Here is a 20,808-nt window from a genome sequence, read left to right on the forward strand (position 1 = left end):
GATTACTATGATTGTGATCATTATCTGGTTTCAGTATTCATGAACAGTACTTTCTAAATTTTTTAGGAAAAAAAACATCTCGGTATATAGACAAACAACATGTGTAGTGTCCTTTAGATCTGAATTGATGTTGCAGTTGATTCTGTTTGGATACTGCCTTTTTTGTTCCTGTAACTGATTGTTTATTTATTTGTAGGTGCTGATTCCGATATCTCTTTATGTATCTATTGAAATTGTTAAAATATGCCAAGTGTATTTTATTCACCAAGATTTGGATTTGTACGATGAAGAAACAGACTCCCAACTTCAGTGTCGAGCACTTAACATCACTGAAGATTTAGGACAGATACAGTATATCTTTTCTGACAAGACAGGAACACTGACAGAAAACAAGATGGTGTTTCGAAGATGTACTGTAGCAGGAGAAGAATACTCTCATGATGCCAATGGTGAGTTGTTTTTTATTAATATGCTTTTTCTTTAGTTACCCAAGTATTTTTAAAATCCATTCATACATTTTGTAATTCACATGTCCAGTTCAAGTTTTCTAGGAGTCAGAGCCAAGCCCAACAGCGCTGGACGTAATATGGGAACCAACACTAGACCAGGTGCCGGAGTAGCCAGGGGCATATTTATACACATCCAGCTGCACTCATATGGGTCCAGTTTTGAATTATCAATTAACTTCTTTGGGATGTGAAAAGAAAACACGCACAAATACAGGGTGAAGGTACTAACTCCTCATATACAGTGTTAAGTCATACTTGGTTGAGGAATATGCATTTAGGTTTGCATATTCATTTTAAAAAAGTTACTATTTTCCCCAAAAAAACAGGAGGATATCAAAAAACACTCCAGTCCAAGTAGTCTCTTACTGTGTTTTTTTATGTGATGTGACCTCACTAAGGCCCCAATCTTTGTTCCACCAGTGTGAGTCTAGTACTGAAAAGCAATTATTATACTGGCTTATTTATAGTAAACTTGTGTGGTCATCATAGGTTTATGTATACAAACAACATGGAAAGGGTTATCTGTCTTTCATGCAAAAACTCATGCACACCTGGCCTTTGAAGTTTTATTTTGGTTTCAGTCGACAGCTTATTCCATGACACTTGCAATGCAGCCCATGATTTGGACATCTGGCCCAAAATTTGATTTTTAGAAGCAGTGGCATGCATCGCCTGACATAAAATACACCTGATACCACAACACGAGCGAGGACACCACATGTCTCAGAGCTGAGGTGTGTGCATGTGGTGTGGCATACAGGAACAGAAACCCGGTGAAATCAGCAGGAAATGAAGCATGTTCCACCCAACATTGACGTGTATCAACTGAGGGGCACAGAATGCAGGTGCATCAACAGTTGACAGGTAATTTTTTCAAACGTATACCCCACTCACAAAACAAAGAAATACATATTGTTTGACCAAGAAAAAAAACACAAGCTGTGACTTCATGGCCGCAATTAGATGGCAAGACACTTCCTTACATACCAGATCAAAAGATAAGCCTAAACTTTCCCTGGACGTTCAGGAATGAATAGCTTAGAATGCACACACAGTGTCAACAGCTTTATATGTTTTGCATCCATGAGAGTCTGTATTGGAGCAAATGCATGTCAATGCAGACACGTTCAACTCCTGTGATGCACATCGCACAGGCAGCGCCGAATCACCATCTGCTGAGTGTCAAGTACAACATAAGAACTTTATCACAAAACAAAGTGATACACATGATCATAATAGGAACTGCTGCACATCAGCGGTTGCTGCTGAGAGTGATGCACGGTTCACATGCCAATGACACGTGCTTGGACAGCGGGACACAATGAAGGTGTGACAAACACCACAGACCTCACCGTTGGACCAGATCAGGAGCCATTTCAAGAGAAATAGTGAGACTGCCAGACATACCACGGTGAAAGATCAGTTAAAACTTACGCAGGAAGTTCAAGAATAACATATCACGCTGAAATATCAGCCAGACCTTACACAGGAAGTTCAGGAATAAACAATAGCCTGCATATACAGACATCTCTCTTCATTTGCTCCTCATTTGCTTACAAAACAGCAAGGTTTCATTAACGTAAACAGCCCTTACGCCTAAGCCTTTAAAAATACAAGGCACGTTAAGGAAGAAGTAAGACTACAAACACAGATGTCATAAAGCTTCCAGATGCTAAAATTACTTCCTTGTCGCATGATTGAACCTCCAAGCAAGATAACTCCTTGGTCACATGTTAAAGTATCACATCACTTGAAACTCCAAGGTGGAAAAATTGACCACATCAAAATTGTCACATCACTTAAAATTAATGGAAGGCTCCCACTATCTCCCCCCATGATCCTCAATTGAATGTTTCAGTATTGTGCTGCTTGAAACCTCCAACAACCTGCAAAACCACACCACTCCAACACAGACAAACGTCATTCAGCTCCCAGAAGTTAAAAAGAAATTCCTCACTGCTTATACACAAGACCAATTCTGTTACAACACACAACACTTCAGGCTTTTGCTTTAATGTTTCATCACATTCTTGCATTGGTTCGTGTTTGTGTTTCTCATGCTCTTTTTTCAATAAAACTTTTATTTCTTTTTGGATTTCCACATTACATCATTTCTGCCTATGTTTTCCTTCCACATTTATTTGAGAGCTGGAAGAACGCATAGGTGGTATCAACATCTTCTTATCTTTGCCATCCATTACAGCCCACATTGATAATCCCACAGTATTTGGTGTATACATGTTCAGAATTCATAATCAAGTTAATCATCATATTGGTGGTCTTTACAGCTTTTAATGCCCTTTTGTTTGAGGACCAGAGATCCATGTGTTCCACAAGTAGAGTCATTATAGTACAGTGAAATTCTTAATCGCATCTGCTAAACAACATATCATCATTCTCAACCCAGCCTTGAAACCTGTCTACATATAAATTACAAAACTATGCAATCATAAATGGGCTTGATCTGTATATGCAAGGTAAATTCAACTTTAAACCTTTCTGTTGCTAACTAAAATTTGGATAAATAAGCCCTCTAGATTTGAATATAAGGTTATTGACGGAAATATTTACTGCACTGACAAAGTCAAGAAATAGAGGCTTTGCTGTTTATTATCATTCTGTGAATATTTTAGTTTCAATTCCGGATTCATTTAATTGTTAACTGCAAATGTAGTTTCATGTATGACTGTTGCTAATATGTATAACCATCTGTCATCTTCTTCTGGGCCTCCAAAAGATTGATGTAAAATATTTTATCATTCATCTCAGTTGTTTTACTAAAACTTAGATGGATGATCATTTGAAGATAAAGATATTTATCTAAAGCTCGATTGCAAAAATGATTTATCACAATTCAAAAAAATAAAAATACTCAGTGCTCATATTTTAATTAGCACTAATTTACAAACAACAACAACATTTATTTATATAGCACATTTTCATACAAAAAAGTAGCTCAAAGTGCTTTACATAATGAAGAAAAGAAAAATAAAAGACAAAATAAGAAATTATAAATTTTACTTTTTTACTTTTTACTTTTTCAATAATTCGTTTACTCTTGATTGTTTTTAGCAAGAAGATTAGCAATGTACCAAGAAAATGACTCTGAAGAAGAGGACTTCATACCCAAGCCAGATACCCTTTCAAGACGTGACAGTGTTACAAGTCATCAGAGCAACAAGTTTGTGCATAGAACTCAAAGCACAAAGTCCCATCGTAGAACAGGGAGCAGAGCAGAGGCAAAAAGAGCCAGCATCCTTTCTAAACATACAGCCTTCAGCAGTCCCATGGTTAGTAGTTTATTTAGTGGATCGTTGTTTTACAGCTTGGATGTTCTTGTAGTTTCTAATTATAAAAAAGAAAGAATATGGGAGGAAAACTGTGGGAAAGAGTAAAATCTAGATGTCTTCTAAACAATTTCTATATGTACTGTATATGATTGGTTTCAGGTCTTTACCCTGACAGGTTACTTAATAATGTGGTGTTTCAAAGACCTTTCCTAAGGATTGAATCAGTGCATAGCTGGGCACTGTAATGCTAGAGATCCTCATGTTTGATGGTGTCCATAAATGGAAAGCAGGAAAGTCACAGTGTGGACTTATTCTTAAGGGGTACTGGTATCTGCAGTGCTAACCATTTCTAGATTGTTGTCACTGCAGAATCTAGATGTTAGTAATATATGCCTATCAAAATATAATGGTCCAGGGAATAGCTAAAGTATTCCAAATACCATAGCTACTTTAGCGTTGTTACTCTCAATGCACCTTCTTTTTCTTCTTTCAGCTGCTCCCGTTAGGGGTTGCCATAGCAGATCATCTTTTTCCATATTACTCTCACTGCACCACTCGGAGTATTTATATCACTATATCTGAATGGGGAATCACAGCTCTACAGCAGCTGATTTGAAAGAGAATTATCTGTATTCAGCATTAAGCACATGTTGCCTTGAACTGCTCTCACACGAGAAACGATTCAAAATCTTTCCTGTACCGACCTCACGGTTCAGAAACCGTTTCATCCCAAGAACTATAAACGCATTCAATCGGTCCATCAAGTGCTCCTTGTAGAACTGTTTGTACTTATAAGTACAATTACCTCACTGGAAACTTGCACTACAGTTACAATATTGCACAACCTGACCCACTTTATAAAGCGCGTATTTACATATGATGACGATATCATTTTTAAGATGAAATGCAGCAAAATGTGTTTATTATATTTTACAGATACAAACTTTAACTTCATTTAAATAATCTATATTGTTAATAATTAAACATGTGAGGACATGTTGCCGCAGTGCTAGCGAGGAGCTGGCGCTCCGTTCACGGATTATTCCTGCCTCGTGCTGTATTCTTGCTGGTGCTGGCGCGACACTGGAAGGATAGATGGATAGAATAATTAAACATGTACTACGAAGATATTTCAATGTTCCTTAAAAGTTTTGAAGAATCAGCGTTCTAAGCTTACAGATGGCTTAACATCTATTACAGAGCTGATTGTCTGGTGATTGGGTATTTGGAGAAAGAAAAGTAAGGACAGGAATTGGGGGTTAGTAGGTTTGAAAGAGACAGTACTGCTACAATAAAGTATTTCATCGAAGTTCGTGCATGTGCAGCAAGCATCATGCATGAGACATGAACAATCACTGCGCCACCTTGTTCCCATGTTTAATAACATGCTTTAACTCCTATCATCATGAAAATGATATCACGTATACATCTCAGTATTTTAATTATTCAGAGATCTGTAATATTACAAATGTAATGGATTCTGTGTCCTGTCGGATGAAGAGAAAGCCCGGAAGCACGTAGTGATTCACACACACAGAGCACATAGAAGATCAAATAAGAACAAAGCATTTAACGTGCTGCTTTAGTTACGATGGGATGTGAGAAACTAGTAAATTAAACGATTTTAAGATGAAGTTTATGATGTTCTACTTTAATGACAAAATAAACTACATGATTAAAGTGGAAATTTCGAGATTAAATTTGACATTTCGTGCTTTTTTCCCCACTGTGTGCCTTTTTTTTTCTCTGTACTCTAATAAGCTTTCATATGACACTCATTGCGAGTTTGTGATCTTGAGCTTTCCAGTTTCTCCGACACGCTATGTCACTCGATCAACTTCCTTTTGTTGTTTATACCACTGTTTAAACCAACAAATAGTACGTTTTTCTTTGCCTCCACTTGGTATTCGCTGAAATTCTTCTTTTTTCCCTTGTGCTTTTGCCATTGTCTTTTCACAGAAGGCTGAGCTTAAGGGCTATTTATACCGATTTGCATATTCAAAGATGCGTAATTATGGGAGGAGTTGGGTCGGGACAGCAGGCGCGTGCATGTGTGTTACTTTTCATGCTGACTGGGATTTATGTAGCGGAAGAACGTGGAAGTTGCCGTTCACACAGATTTATGCATCTGGATTTTTTTGTGCGTACGAACATTTCCACTTTTGTGCTTATGCCGTGTTATAGTGTGAGTTCTACGTACGTAGTTATACATGAGGCCCCAGTTCATTACAGAGTGACATTTGAGGGCTCTTTCAAGAGCAGAGGATTTTTGTTACATTATTGGAGAAAGAGCTGACAGTCTCTTTACTGTGCATTTAAAAAATCAGACTGAGTAATGACCTGTACACCACTTTGATATGAAAACAGATGCTCTAATGGGGGTAAATGCTTATCTGCAAACTCTCACAGTGAAAGTACTCTATCCAGCATTTGCGGTGGCATAGAGAAAAAATATGCTATACAACCTTTTGAAAGCAAATCTCTCTGACATACTTTTACTGGATAAAAGTGGTAACCATACTAAAAAGGTGAGGTGGCAGTAGATGTGGCTGTTTACTTGCAAATCTTAGTGACAAGATACAAAGCAATCATCCTGTATCATCAAGGTCGCTCCCAAGCACAATTAACTCAGCAGACAGCTGTTTCCAGATGTGCTTCCCAAGTTCTTCTGCAAAAGTACAAATGGACAGGATTGATGACCAGAAACACATAGGTCAACCACATAAAATGAGTGCAGTAAATGAGAAATACATCAGGCTTACTTCCCTTTGAAATCAGATGTCCAGCACCGCCATCGGGTCAGAACTGGTTGAAACCACTGGGACCCTGGCATACCCATTTACAGTCTAGAGAAGTCTTATCAGAACTTGCAACCAAAAACCCATTTCTGCAAGGTGGAAATAAAGTCAAGCAGCTCATCAACACATGAAAGTACATGGTCTTGGGTGCAGAGAAGTAGCAGTAGGTGTTCTGGACTGATGAGTCAAAATGTGAAAATTTTGTCTGTAACAGAAAGTTTGCCCACCGAAAAATAAAAGAATAATGAATGTCTACAGGCAGCAGTGAAGTAAGATGGAGGTTCTCTGCAAGCATATTTGGTAATTTTATTAAAACTGATGGGTGTCACTGCAGAGAAATACATTCAAATCCATACCCATCATGCAGTACCATTAGGAGGGTGTCTGATCGGTCCTAGTTTCATTCTGCAGCATGACAATGACCTCAAACACATGGCCAAAATCATGAAAAATTCATCTGCAGTGATGGCAAATGGCCCTGATCTCAGTATCATCAAGTCTGGAATTACTTGCACAGACAGAAGCAAGAAAGACAGCCAAAATCTGTAGTGGGCCTATGGCAGGTTCTGCAGGAGGCTTTGAATAACTTATCTCATGAGCACCTTCAGAAACTGCATGCAAGTGGGCATAAGAGAATTGCTGCTGATTTTAAGGAAAAGGGTGGTTATAGCAAATACTAATTTCATTTATATTTTTATCACTGTTTATAGCAGTTTCTAGGAAGAGTATTGATTAATAACAACAAATAATGACATTATTTTGAAAGGGCTCTGAATTTTCCCAAGTGCCCAAGACTTTTTTACAGTACTGTACTACTACTAATTCACTTTCAGTTTTTTTGCTTTAACGATTGCTTTGAGGGGTGATTTGATTTGTCAATTTATTAAAAAATACTTTATAATCTGTTTTTTGAATTTTGAAGTACACTGAAATATGTGTAATACCTTAATTTGGAAAAAGAACCGTACACACCTAACGTCTTTTTTTTTTTTTTTTTTTTTTTTTAGCCTTCTTTGTGAGTGCAGTAGAATGTTTTAATTGTTTCAGTTTTAAAGGTTCTCCTTCAGTTAAACGAGTCTCTTAGAGGAATACTACACTAACCCTGTTCCTTTTCAGTATACATTAATTTCTACATTTGACTATGAAGTAATTCATTATGTAAGTTCGACTTGAATTGTATGCAGTGTTATTTTTTTATTTTTTATTTTTTTACAAATTTTAAAAAAATCCCACATTTTTTGAATTACAGTATGTTGACCTTTCACATAAAGGATATGACTTTATTATTTTACAAAAGCATTATCATTATTCTTTGTTTTATGGGTTTTAACAATTTTACATTCCAGTATCTTAAAGCTTAACATAGCTGATATTAAGAGTTGAAGTGAAAGTGAAAACTAAGTGGCTCTGGGAACAAAACATCAAAATTTTGGGTCAGGAAACTCCCCAGACCTCAATCCCATTGAGAACTTGTGGTCAGTCCTCAAGTGGGGGGTGGACAAACAAAAACCTTCAAATTCTGACAAACTCCAAGCATTGATTATGCAAGAATGGGCTGCCATCAGTCAGGATTTGGCCCAGACGTTGATTGACAGCATGCCAGGGTGAATTGCAGAGGTCTTGAAAAGGAAGGGCCAACACTGCAAATATTGACTCTTTGATTGAACTTAATGTAATTGTCAATAAAAGCCTTTGAAACTTAATGAAATGCTTGTAATTATACTTCAGTATACCATAGAAACATCTGACAAAAAGATCTAAAAACACTGAAGCAGCAAACTTTGTGAAAACCAATAGTTGTGTCATTCACAAAACTTTTGGCCACGACTGTACCTTAAAGTAAAAATTAGATTTTCCAGCAAGGGGTTATATTCCAAATTTTATGCCCAAGTAACAACCCAGAGCATTTTTGAAATTGAAAAATCATAGGAAATTCTGTCACTAATAGGATTCAAGGCATAGGATGCATATGGTATGCTTGCTAACCAGTAACACTGAGCAGAAAGCATCCTGCAGGTTTCCTCTATCTAAAGGTGGTGTTTTAAATACACAAAAACAAAAAGTGCCTGATGGTGCTTTGCACTACTTTTAACTCTTTCTAAAAACTGTAAAAAGACATTTTAGTCTACACGCATTACATCTTTTGTTATATTTTAAAACGCATTAGTGATAAGGTTTTAAAGTCTGACATTAATGCTCTGACAGTTTCTTTTTATTTATTATCCCTTTGAAGCTGTCTCCAACAAGAATCTTGTATGATTGGTGTTTCAATAAACAGTTTAATTTGCCTAGGAGCTCCAATTACGTCACAAGGCACATTTTGCTGTACATTTGCACCTTCAAGTTAAAGAGAATGTTTGTAAACATGGAAAAGTGTTTTAAATTTTAATTTCTGTAACAGAGATGTGCAGTCATGATTAAACTTTTAAAGAAGAGCTCCTTTTCTCCCTGACAGTCTTTTCTCTTTAATCTTATAACCCTAACAACAGTTGATCTTGCTCTGATGGGATTGTCTGAAGATTTTAAGTCAAATGTTGAGTGTGAATAACAAAAATTTTGACTTTAAAAGCTTTAAAGTATCTATCTATCTTTAAAAATACACTATTACCAATTTGAATTTTATGGAATGATCTAACTGCTTTTAAATCTGATAGAAGCTACTGTGAAAGATTTTTTCCTGTATATTTAGTTCAAATGAATGTGTAAATGAGCAGTACCTCTCAGAGTACATTAATCATTAAGAAAAAATAACATTATAAATAAACATAGAAAGCAATTACTTTTTACTCTCATTCTCCCTGTCTTTTTATCCATGCATTAAATTTTACATTGCTTTTCTCTTTTGTATGATTAAAATATTTGGAAACATGATGGAAAAAATTCTAAAGAATAAAGAGTTTATTATTGAATTTACAGTGGTCTTCTGTTGGCATTGTTAATCTCTTGACCAGGTTAAAAGAGAGGTCATAAAAGAGTGCAGTAAAAAATTATTGCATGATTCATACCTAAAAATGGCCTGGTGAAACTGCTGTCCACAGGCACAGGTCCTTAATTTATATAATTTCTGTAAATTACTAAAACCTTTCATGATTATAAAACAATATACAGTAATCCCTTCTCCATCGCGGGGGTTGCGTTCCAGAGCCACCCGCGAAATAAGAAAATCCGCGAAGTAGAAACCATATGTTTATATGGTTATTTTTATATTGTCATGCTTGTGTCACAGATTTGCGCAGAAACACAGGAGGTTGTAGAGAGACAGGAACGTTATTCAAACACTGCAAACAAACATTTGTCTCTTTTTCAAAAGTTTAAACTGTGCTCCATGACAAGACAGAGATGACAGTTCTGTCTCACAATTAAAAGAATGCAAACATATCTTCCTCTTCAAAGGAGTGCGCGTCAGGAGCAGATCCTGTCAGAGAGATAGAGAAAAGCAAACAAATCAATAGGGCTGTTTGGCTTTTAAGTATGCGAAGCACCGCGGCACAGAGCTGTTGAAGGCGGCAGCTCACACCCCCTCCGTCAGGAGCAGAGAAAGAGAGAGATAGAGAGAGACAGAGTTTGTTTTTCAATCAAAAATCAAGTATGCGAAGCACCGTGCAGCATGTCGCTTCAGGAAGCAGCTGCACAGAAGGTAGCAATGTGAAGATAATCTTTCAGCATTTTTAGACGAGTGTCCGTATCGTCTAGGTGTGCAAACAGTCCCCCTGCTCAATCCCCCTACGTCAGGATCAGAGAAAGTCAGCGCAAGAGAGAGAGAAAAGTAAGTTGGGTAGCTTCTCAGCCATCTGCCAATAGCGTCCCTTGTATGAAATCAACTGGGCAAACCAACTGAGGAAGCATGTACCAGAAATTAAAAGACCCATTGTCCGCAGAAATCCGCGAACCAGCAAAAAATCCGCGATATATATTTAAATATGCTTACAGTACATATAAAATCCGCGATGGAGTGAAGCCGCGAAAGGCGAAGCGCGATATAGCGAGGGATTACTGTAATAGGTAAGACATTGCCCTGGAGTAAGAAATAGTAGACATATTCATTGTGAAATGATTTTAGAAAAATTATTGACATAATGAATGTTCATTTTTACTTTCTTAAACAGGAAAAAGATATTACTCCTGACCCAAAGCTGCTAGAGAAGATGAATGACTGTGCTAAACAGCTAAGTGTTATGAGAAACCTTGGACAACATTTGAGTAACCTCAGCCCAGAATTGTCTGATGTAATTGATTTCTTTGTTGCATTAACAATCTGTAATACAGTCATTGTCTCCTCTCCAAACCAGCCCAGACACAAGGTAAATGTGTATTTTTTTTCTTTGTGTTATGCCATCCCTTTTGAATATCAATGTTTCAGTTGTTTTAACAGTATAAATGGTTAAATTAGTCATTTTTACATTCTTAAATGCAATTGATTTTTATACCAAGTATGTTATTCATGGACATAAAACATTTGTTTAAGAATATCAAAGGTGATTTGAACATTTTATAATATAATAAAATACTTCCCTCAAAAAGTACTTTCTTTATTTGTTTATGAATTGTCACATATATGCACTACAATGGAATTCTTTCTTTCTTGCATGTCATCTCATCAGAACAGTTGATATAAATGAAATAAATACATAAAATTAAAGAAAATGTATACATAGTATATAATATATATAGGACCACCAGGGTGCGCATCAGCCGGCCCAGCCCCAACATAGACAGATGCAGGACACAATATTTTCCTCTTTTCCACATGGGAAATGTTTTCCCTGTTTCCCACCTTCACAGCACAGTCACAAGCACAAAACACACTTTACTTCTTCTTCAAGCAGCACTTCCGTGTGTGGTGGAAGTGCTGCACCAAACGGCTCAGCAGACAACCAGGCCCCCCTGGCCCCAGCAGGGCCGAACTTCCATGCCCTTGCTGCAAGCCAGGGGGGCTGCCCTCTAGCATTCCAGGGGAGGTAATGCCCTGAATATGCTTGCTCCCCCGGTCCTTCCATTATGGGGGCATCCTGGCTGTGTGTGTGTGTATATATATATATATATACACACACACATAAACTGCTCAAAAAAGTTAAAGGAACACTTTGAAAACACATCAAATCTGAATGGGGGAAAAAATTCATGCCACATTTGGCCGCAATTTCATTGCAGCAACTCAAAGTTGTACACCGTAGTTTGTATGGCCCCCACGTGCTTGTATGCATGCCTGACAACATCAGGGCATGCTCCTAATGAGACGATGGATGGTGTCCTGGGGGATGTCCTCCCAGATTCTGGACCAGGGCATCACTGAGCTCCTGGACAGTCTGAGGTACAACCTGGTGGTGTCAGATGGAAACATAATATCCCAGAGGTGTTCTTTGGATTTAGGTTAGGCTAGTGTGGGGGCCAGTCAGTGGTATCAATTTGTTTATCCTCCAGGAACTGCTGCATACTCTCCCCACATGTGGCAGGGCATTGTCTTGCACCAGGAGGAACCCAGGACCCACTGTACCAGCACAGGGTCCGAAAATGGGTCCAAGGATTTCATCCTGATGCCTAATGGCAGTCAAGGTGCCGTTGTCTAGCCTGTAGAGGTCTGTGCGTCCTTCCATGGCTATGCCTCCCCAGACCATCACTGACCCACCACCAAACCGGCCATGCTTAACGATGTTACAGGCACCATAACATTCTCCATTGCTTCTCCAGACCCTTTCACGTCTGTTACTTGTGCTCAGGGTGAACCTGCTCTCATATGTGGAAAGCACAGGGCACCAGTGGTGGACCTGCCAATTCTGGCATTCTATGGCAAATGCCAATCAAACTCCACAGTGCCGGGCAGTGCGCACAGGGCCCACTAGAGCATTGGTCACCAACCTTTTTGACAGCAAGGACCACTCTATTAGATGCAAATTTTTCCACGGACCGGTCGGTCATGTTTACATAACATTTCTATTATTATTAAAGTTATTAAGCAGTTCGCATACGTTTGCAATCTGAGATTTTTCTTCTTTTTTTGCATATAACACAGACATATGCTTTACATTTGCCAATCCAACAGATTGCACATCACAAACATTAACACTGCAGTCTTTTTTTCGTGTCTGCCGTTTCTATAGGAGAGTGACAATGAGTTAAATTCCAATGGATGTTTTTCAAATGTTGACAAGCAATAAGCAAAAGGAATCAATGAAAACCACAGACAACAAAAACAGCAAAAAAAAAACAAAAAAACAGTACGAGGAAAGTTCGAAGAAAGAGATTTTTTTGCAATGTTTCTGTTCGGGGATCGTTGTGCAAACGTGCACAACTGAGCTGCGACCACAGATCTAACTGCTCTGTGGATGATTCGTTCAAGCATTTCAAGGTCACTTCGTTGTAATGAAAGCATCTGTTGAATGTACTTCATAGTAACGTGATTTCTATAGACTCATGTCATATGGGGAAACTGTCGGGACCATAAAAATACTTTGTTGTAATAGTCTCTCACCTCGGTCTCTCTCCTCCCTCTGCACCGCTGCAAAGCCCCGCCTGCCAAGCGTTCTGAAAATTCTGAGTGAGTCGCTGTTGCCGGCAGTTCTCTCGCGGCCCGGCTGTCAGACGGCTGCGGACCGGTAGTGGGCCACGGACCGGGGGTTGGGGACCCCTGCACTAGAGGATGCCGGGTTCTCAGGCCACCCTCATGAAGTCTGTTTCTGATTGTTTGGTCAGAGACATTCACACTAGTGGCCTGCTGGAGGTCATTTTGTAGTGCTCTGACAGTGCTCATCCTGTTTCTCCTTGCCCAAAGGACCAAATACCGGTCCTGCCAATGGGTTAAGGACCTTCTACGGCCCTGTCCAGCTCTCCTAGAGTAACTGCCTGTCTACTGAAATCTCCTCCATGCCCTTGAGACTGTGCTGGGAGACACAGCAGACCTTCTGCCAATGGCACGTATTGATGTGCCATCCTGGAGAAGTTGGACTACCTGTGCAACCTCTGTAGGGACCAGGTATCACCTCATGCTACCAGTAATGATACTGACTATAGCCAAATGCAAAACTAGTGAAAAAACAGAAAAAATGAGGAGGGAAAAATGTCAGTGGCCTCCACCTGTTAAACCATTCCTGTTTTGGGGGTTGTCTCACTGTTGCCCCTCTCGTGCACCTGTTGTTAATTTCATTAACACCAAAGCAGCTGAAACTGATTAACAACCCCCTCTGCTACTTAACTGACCAGATCAATATCCCATTGACTTTATGCTATATTCTAATTAAAAAGTGTTCCTTTAATTTTTTTGTAAACAGCCACATCTGCTGCCGCCTCAACTTTTTAGTATGGCTGTTCCTTGCCTTGCCAAAGGCCATCTACCCTTTACCAGAATAGTAGAAAGAGAAAAGAGGCAGAAGTTTTTAAGTACACTCTGCATTTCTAATGTGTTCTATATGTCCTGAACAGAAAGCAGCTGGATAGAAGGAATATTCTGTAGTGCTTTAGAAGCTCAGAGTAGGTGCCATACCAGGATGTTGTGTAGCCAGTGAGAATAGACTCCACTGTGCACCTGTAGATGTTCGTGAGAATAGATGCAGAAATGCAAGCTGCCCTTCGATGCCTGAGGAATTAGAGACACTGGTGAACTGTTTTGACAAGAGAGAAAATGTGTTGTGCTCACTTAAGTTTGTTAGTAATTGCTATTATCAGCAAGTTAAAGCTTCTCACTCTTTCATATCTTTGCTTTAGGGTGAGATTATTGTCGTAGAACTACTGAATCAGCAGATAGAATTCTTCAATGTAAGCTATCATATCATGGTTGTTGATCAGGACTGTGAGGTAGTGTCATTAGCAAATTTAACAATGAAGCTGATGCTTTACCCAACCACATAGTCATACTGTAGGTAAACATGGAGTGCAAAAGGGGACTCGGCACACTACCCCTATGGACTGCCTGTGTTGTGAGTCTGGGTGAACAATGTGATGCTACTAGTCTACACATGCTGAGGTCTTTTGGTTAGGAAGTCCAAATCAAATTTCACAAGGTGGCACTGAGTCCTAAATTGAGGAGTGTAGTGATCAGCTTTGATTGTTCAGCAATGTTAAATGCTAAGCTGTATTCTTAACCGGGACTCTGGTGTAACCGTCTTTTATTATCCTGGTGTACCGGAATGGTACAGAGGGCAGAAAACATGTCTTTTCTGTTCACTTTATTCTTAGTTTGCTTAGAAGGTATCATTATAAATATGGTTTTTCCCCTCACAACTGCACTTCTGTGATTACAGGCTGCAAATTTAGGTTGTATATATCTTCATTATTGTAGTACAGTTTTCGTAACACGTAAATTATTTTTAGTCCTTTGAAAATGATTTTTTCCTTGTTTACATTTATATAGTTTACTGGCTGCAAATTTAAGTTGTATATGTCTTCATTATTGTAGTACAGTTTTCTTGACACGTAAATTATTTTTAGTCCTTTGAAAATGATTTTTTCCTTGTTTACATTTATATAGTTTTTGTTAGTATATTTTTAATGGCTTTTAATGTAAAATTTTGTATATCATGTCTTGTGTGATGGATAGTGCCTTCCAGTGTGGGTATTTTATAAACAGAAGTAAATGGAAGAATGGAAAATAAATTATTATTGTAGATTAGTAAACACAAAACCACAATATTTAAACTATGGGTGTGTTCTGTATTTGGGAAGTGGAAAGTAGAAAAGTTGTGTTGGTTACTCATGTTTCTGGAATATTTATTTTTCCTTTTGCTACAACACTAGGGATTGGAAGTATAGTTTATAATTGTGCCAGCATTGGGTGGAATAAGAAACTGGTAGTGTTATCTATGCTAGTATCTGGAAGGTCACCAACGCAAATCCCATTACTGCAAGAAGAAATCCTACTCTGCTGGGCTGTTGAGCAAGACTTTTAACTTGACAATTGCTCCAGGGGTGCTGTACAATGGCTGAACCTGCCCTCTGACCTCCAGAGGTCATGCTAAAAGACAATTTTCCCCCATTGGATTATTCACAGCGCGTCACTTTTTCCACATTTTGTTATGTTACAGCCTTATTCCAAAATGGATTAAATTAATTTTTTCCTCAGAATTCTACACACAACACCCCATAATGACAACGTGAAAAAAGTTTACTTGAGGTTTTTGCAAATTTATTAAAAATAAAAAACTGAGAAAGCACATGTACATAAGTATTCACAGCCTTTGCTCAATACTTTGTTGATGCACCTTTGGCAGCAATTACAGCCTCAAGTCTTTTTGAATATGATGCCACAAGCTTGGCGCACCTATCCTTGGCCAGTTTCGCCCATTCCTCTTTGCAGCACCTCTCAAGCTCCATCAGGTTGGATGGAAAGCGTCGGTGCACAGCCATTTTAAGATCTCTTCAGAGATGTTCAATCGGATTCAAGTCTGGGCTCTGGCTGGGCCACTCAAGGACATTCACAGAGTTGTCCTGAAGCCACTCCTTTGATATCTTGGCTGTGTGCTTAGGGTCCTTGTTCTGCTGAAAGATGAACCGTCGGCCCAGTCTGAGGTCAAGAGCGCTCTGGAGCAGGTTTTCATCCAGGATTTCTCTGTACATTGCTGCAGTCATCTTTCCCTTTATCCTGACTAGTCTCCCAGTTCCCCACAGCATGATGCTGCCACCACCGTGCTTCACTCTAGGGATGGTATTGGCCTGGTGATGAGTGGTGTCTGGTTTCCTCCAAAAGTGACGCCTGGCATTCACACCAAAGAGTTCAATCTTTGTCTCATCAGACCAGAGAATTTTCTTTCTCATGGTCTGAGAGTCCTTCAGGTGCCTTTTGACAAACTCCAGGCGGGCTGCCATGTGCCTTTTACTAAGGAGTGGCTTCCGTCTGGCCACTCTACCATACAGGTCTGATTGGTAGATTGCTGCAGAAATGGTTGTCCTTCTGGAAGGTTCTCCTCTCTCCACAGAGGAACTCTGGAGCTCTGACAGAGTGACCATCGGGTTCTTGGTCACCTCCCTGACTAAGGCCCTTCTCCCCCGATCGCTCAGTTTAGATGGCTGGCCAGCTCTAGGAAGAGTCCTGGTGGTTTCGAACTTCTTCCACTTACGGATGGTGGAGGCCAGTGTGATTAATTGAGACCTTCAAAGCAGCAGAATTTTTTCTGTAACCTTCCCCAGATTTGTGCCTCAAGACAATCCTGTCTCAGAGGTCTACAGACAATTCCTTTGACTTCATGCTTGGTTTGTGCTCTGACATGAACTGTCAACTGTGGGGCCTTATATAGACAGGTGTGTGCCTTTCCAAATCATGTCCAATCAACTGAATTTACCACAGGTGGACTCCAATTAAGCTGCAGAAACATCTCCAGAATGATCAGGGGAAACAGGATGCACCTGAGCTCAATTTTGAGCTTCATGGCAAAGGCTGTGAATACTTATGTACATGTGCTTTCTTAATTTTTTTTTATTTTTAATAAATTTGCAAAAATCTCAAACTTTTTTCAAGTTGTCATTATGGGGTGTTATGTGTAGAATTCTGAGGAAAAAAATGAATTTAATCCATTTTGGAATAAGGCTGTAACATAACAAAATGTGGAAAAAGTGATGCGCTGTGAATACTTTCCGGATGCACTGTATATATATATATATAGTGATAAGAATGACACAAGTACATCAAAAAGGTTTGGGGCAGCCATCCATATGTAATGCCCTGGCTGCAAAAGGTTAATTTTATGAGTTGTGTTCAGGTTGAAGTCCAAAACAGCACTGACTCAGGTTGGATAAAAATGTTGGCTTTAAAGGCCATGGCAGGAAGTGACATCTTCTGGTCACGGTAACATCACTTCCAATTCCAGTCCAGAAGTGACATCCTCAATGGCACCAGTGCTGGAAGTGATGTCATTAAAATGCCAGCACCTAGTGGGATTTCCCGAGGACAGTCTGCAGAGGACGGAGAGAGAGAGAGAGTTAGTGTATCTCGCCACCCCCTGGTCTGGCATGGTATTACTACATATATATATATATATATATATATATATATATAGTATATTTTTATATATATATATATATATATATATATATACAGTAATCCCTCCTCCATCGCGGGGGTTGCGTTCCAGAGCCACCCGCGAAATAAGAAAATCCGCGAAGTATAAACCATATGTTTATATGGTTATTTTTATATTGTCATGCTTTAGTCACAGATTTGCGCAGAAACACAGGAGGTTGTAGAGAGGCAGGAACGTTATTCAAACACTGCAAACAAACATTTGTCTTTTTCAAAAGTTTAAACTGTGCTCCAAGACAAGACAGAGATGACAGTTCAGTCTCACAATTAAAAGAGTGCAAACATATCTTCCTCTTCAAAGGAGGAAACAAATCAATAGTGCTGTTTGGCTTTTAAGTATGCGAAGCACCACGGCACAGAGCTGTTGAAGGCGGCAGCTCACACCCCCTCCGTCAGGAGCAGAGAGAGAGAGAGACAGACAGATAAAAAAATCAATACGTGCCCTTCGTGCTTTTAAGTATGCGAAGCACCGTTCAGCATGTCGTTTCAGGAAGCAGCTGCAGCTGCACAAAAGATAGCAACGTGAAGATAATCTTTCAGCATTTTTAGACGAGCGTCCGTATCGTCTAGGTGTGCGAACAGCCCCCCTGCTCACACCCCCCTACGTCAGCGCAAGAGAGAGAGAGAGAAAGTAAGTTGGGTAGCTTCTCAGCCATCTGCCAATAGCGTCCCTTGTATGAAATCAACTGGGCAAACCAACTGAGGAAGCATGTACCAGAAATTAAAAGACCCATTGTCCGCAGAAACCCGCGAAGCAGCGAAAAATCCGCGATATATATTTATATATGCTTACATTTAAAATCCGCGATGGAGTGAAGCCGCGAAAGGCGAAGCGCAATATAGCGAGGGATTACTGTATATATATATATATATATATATATATATATATATATATATATATATATATATAATATGGAAAAGACTAAGTTCCCTAACAACCATAGCAAAAAAGGAAGAAATCTTGGAACAGCTGTCCAGGTATTTTGGGCATGTAATAGGTGTCAAAACTTAGCACATGACAGAAAACAGTAATGTAGGTATAAACTAGATTACAATATATGTATATTTTTAAACATACAGTATACATTTAAGTGAACTGGCAGGATTGAAGTAGTCTTATTCTCAATACTAGATGACAGTGATAGTTAAAAGTCTCAATAACAGATAACTGTATCCAGTAAACAAATTCCAGTACTTAAGTTTTGCATTGTCTAGTTTTAAGTAGTAAGTAGAATAGTTCTAATAGTATATAACAAGACAAATATAAGAACAGTGCAGTAGGAATTTAATGCATTAGAATATTAGCATCATAAAGAAGTCCATCCAGTGAAGTCCATGTCCAGTTACGCAAACATATACAGCCTCTGTCTTCATCTGCATCATGAGCAGCAGCAGAGCACAGAGGGAGAGCAGTGGCACAATTTGTCACTGCAGAGAACCATCTAAAAGATAAATGATTAGCCTCTGATTATATAAAAATTAATCAGAATATTGAACTGACAATTTTAATCTATAAAAGCCTGCTTGTATGGTAGATTAAGAAAAGGTTAAATTTAATAAGTTAGAAAATGTATGAATGACATAACATTCAGGTGCATTCGAGGAATGTGCAGGCACTTTATCCCTCAATTGACTGAGATCAGCAGGTAGATTCTAGAACTTTCTTAATCCATTTTATATTTGCTGGTTGGGAGGATTTGGTTGGGTGTCAAAGGCTATCTCAGCAACATTGAACAAGACTCTAGTCCATTACAGGGACTACTCTCACTCACACATGCACATAAAAACATTCATACACAGTGACAGTTTGCAATTGGCAATTATCATAACCAAGAAAATCTTTTATAATTAATTCCTTCTTTGCTTGAGCATGTCTGGTGGTGTGACTTGCAAAATTATTCAATTGTTAGGTAAAACGTTATTATAGCAAGTGACCATTATGAATAACAGGTGGATTCTGCATTCTGATGGTAAACTGGGACACTTATGTAACATGTATGGCCACACATTAGGCCCGTTCTTATTTATTTGTGGCCTGCTTTATCGTATTATCATTAGTGAGGGATGTGGCACAGGAAAAAAAAATTCTATAATGAACACATATGATTCCACACAGTGGTTGATGTGGAAACAAGTAAACTGGAGCACTCTGTTTTTTCTGCTTCTTGGTCATCCTCATGATGCTGTTAAGGTTTAACATAAATTGTTAATCAAAGCTTTGACCACGCTGTTATAGAAATATTACATTGAATGGGGGCTAAGGCATGGGTTCTTCAGAGTTTTGTAAGAACTGTTCTAAATATGTTGTGAACATGTTTAAGTTCAGGCATTTGTTCCAACATGACAGTAAGAAGGTATCAGCATCAGGGCACTGCAGTCTGGATGTTGAAACTTTCAGTACATCACTAGCAGCTACCAATTTCTTACCACCCAAGTGAGCCAAAGAGATCAATGTCACATAGAATATGGCCTAGTCTTTGAAGTGGGATGATCCAGTAACCTTATGAACAATGTTTGCTGTATTCAGACTGGCATTATGATATAGAACCACACACCCCCAATGGTTGTTGCTGAATTTCAACCTAGGTTGAGCACTTGGCATGCTGAAATAGTTACAATATGCTTGACCACATTTGCTGTATTCAGACTGGCATTATGATATAGATCCACACACCCCCAATGGTTGTTAATGAATTTCAACCTAGGTTGAGCACTTGGCATGCTGAAATAGTTACAATATGCTTGACCACATTTGAATACATCTTTCTATATTCAAAGTGACATATTTACCTGTACGTTTTCATTTATACCCTTTTATAAACTCATATAAAACTACATAAAATCTACTAACAAATGCACCTATTCAGTAAGTTGCACAAACTCAGAATATGGTATAATATAAAAAATGTTGTTACAAACAGATTATCCTATCCAAAAATTAATAAAAAGTGCCTGTTTTGGAAACTATAGTCATTCTAAAACAAGTCACTTAAACTGCAGTGATAGTACGTATAAAATAGCAGATTTTGTTGCAGACTGATGTGAGAAGGGAGGCAGTGAATGCTATACCAGGTTATAGTGAGTGAGGATGATACAGTAGTAGCAGAGAAAATAAATGAAATATTTTTGCACAGCTAAATTTATAATGGCTAAACTAACCTAGAGCTTTGGAAACTTTCACAAATTCCACAGTCCAGAATTCACCT

General features: G+C 38.7%; 1 protein-coding gene across 1 annotated transcript in view; it reads left to right on the forward strand.

Moving 5' to 3' along the window:
- The window catches only part of atp10a (ATPase phospholipid transporting 10A), a 268,627-nt gene that overhangs the window by 145,574 nt on the left and 102,245 nt on the right, over positions 1-20,808 (forward strand). The window contains exons 7-9 of the mRNA XM_028800040.2: positions 197-449; positions 3,582-3,799; positions 10,704-10,898. Coding sequence (XP_028655873.1) covers positions 197-449; positions 3,582-3,799; positions 10,704-10,898 — 666 coding nt within the window. The remainder of the gene's footprint in view (positions 1-196; positions 450-3,581; positions 3,800-10,703; positions 10,899-20,808) is intronic.

The sequence above is a fragment of the Erpetoichthys calabaricus genome, chromosome 4 (assembly GCF_900747795.2).
Source record: "Erpetoichthys calabaricus chromosome 4, fErpCal1.3, whole genome shotgun sequence".
Classification (NCBI taxonomy): Eukaryota; Metazoa; Chordata; class Cladistia; order Polypteriformes; family Polypteridae; genus Erpetoichthys; species Erpetoichthys calabaricus.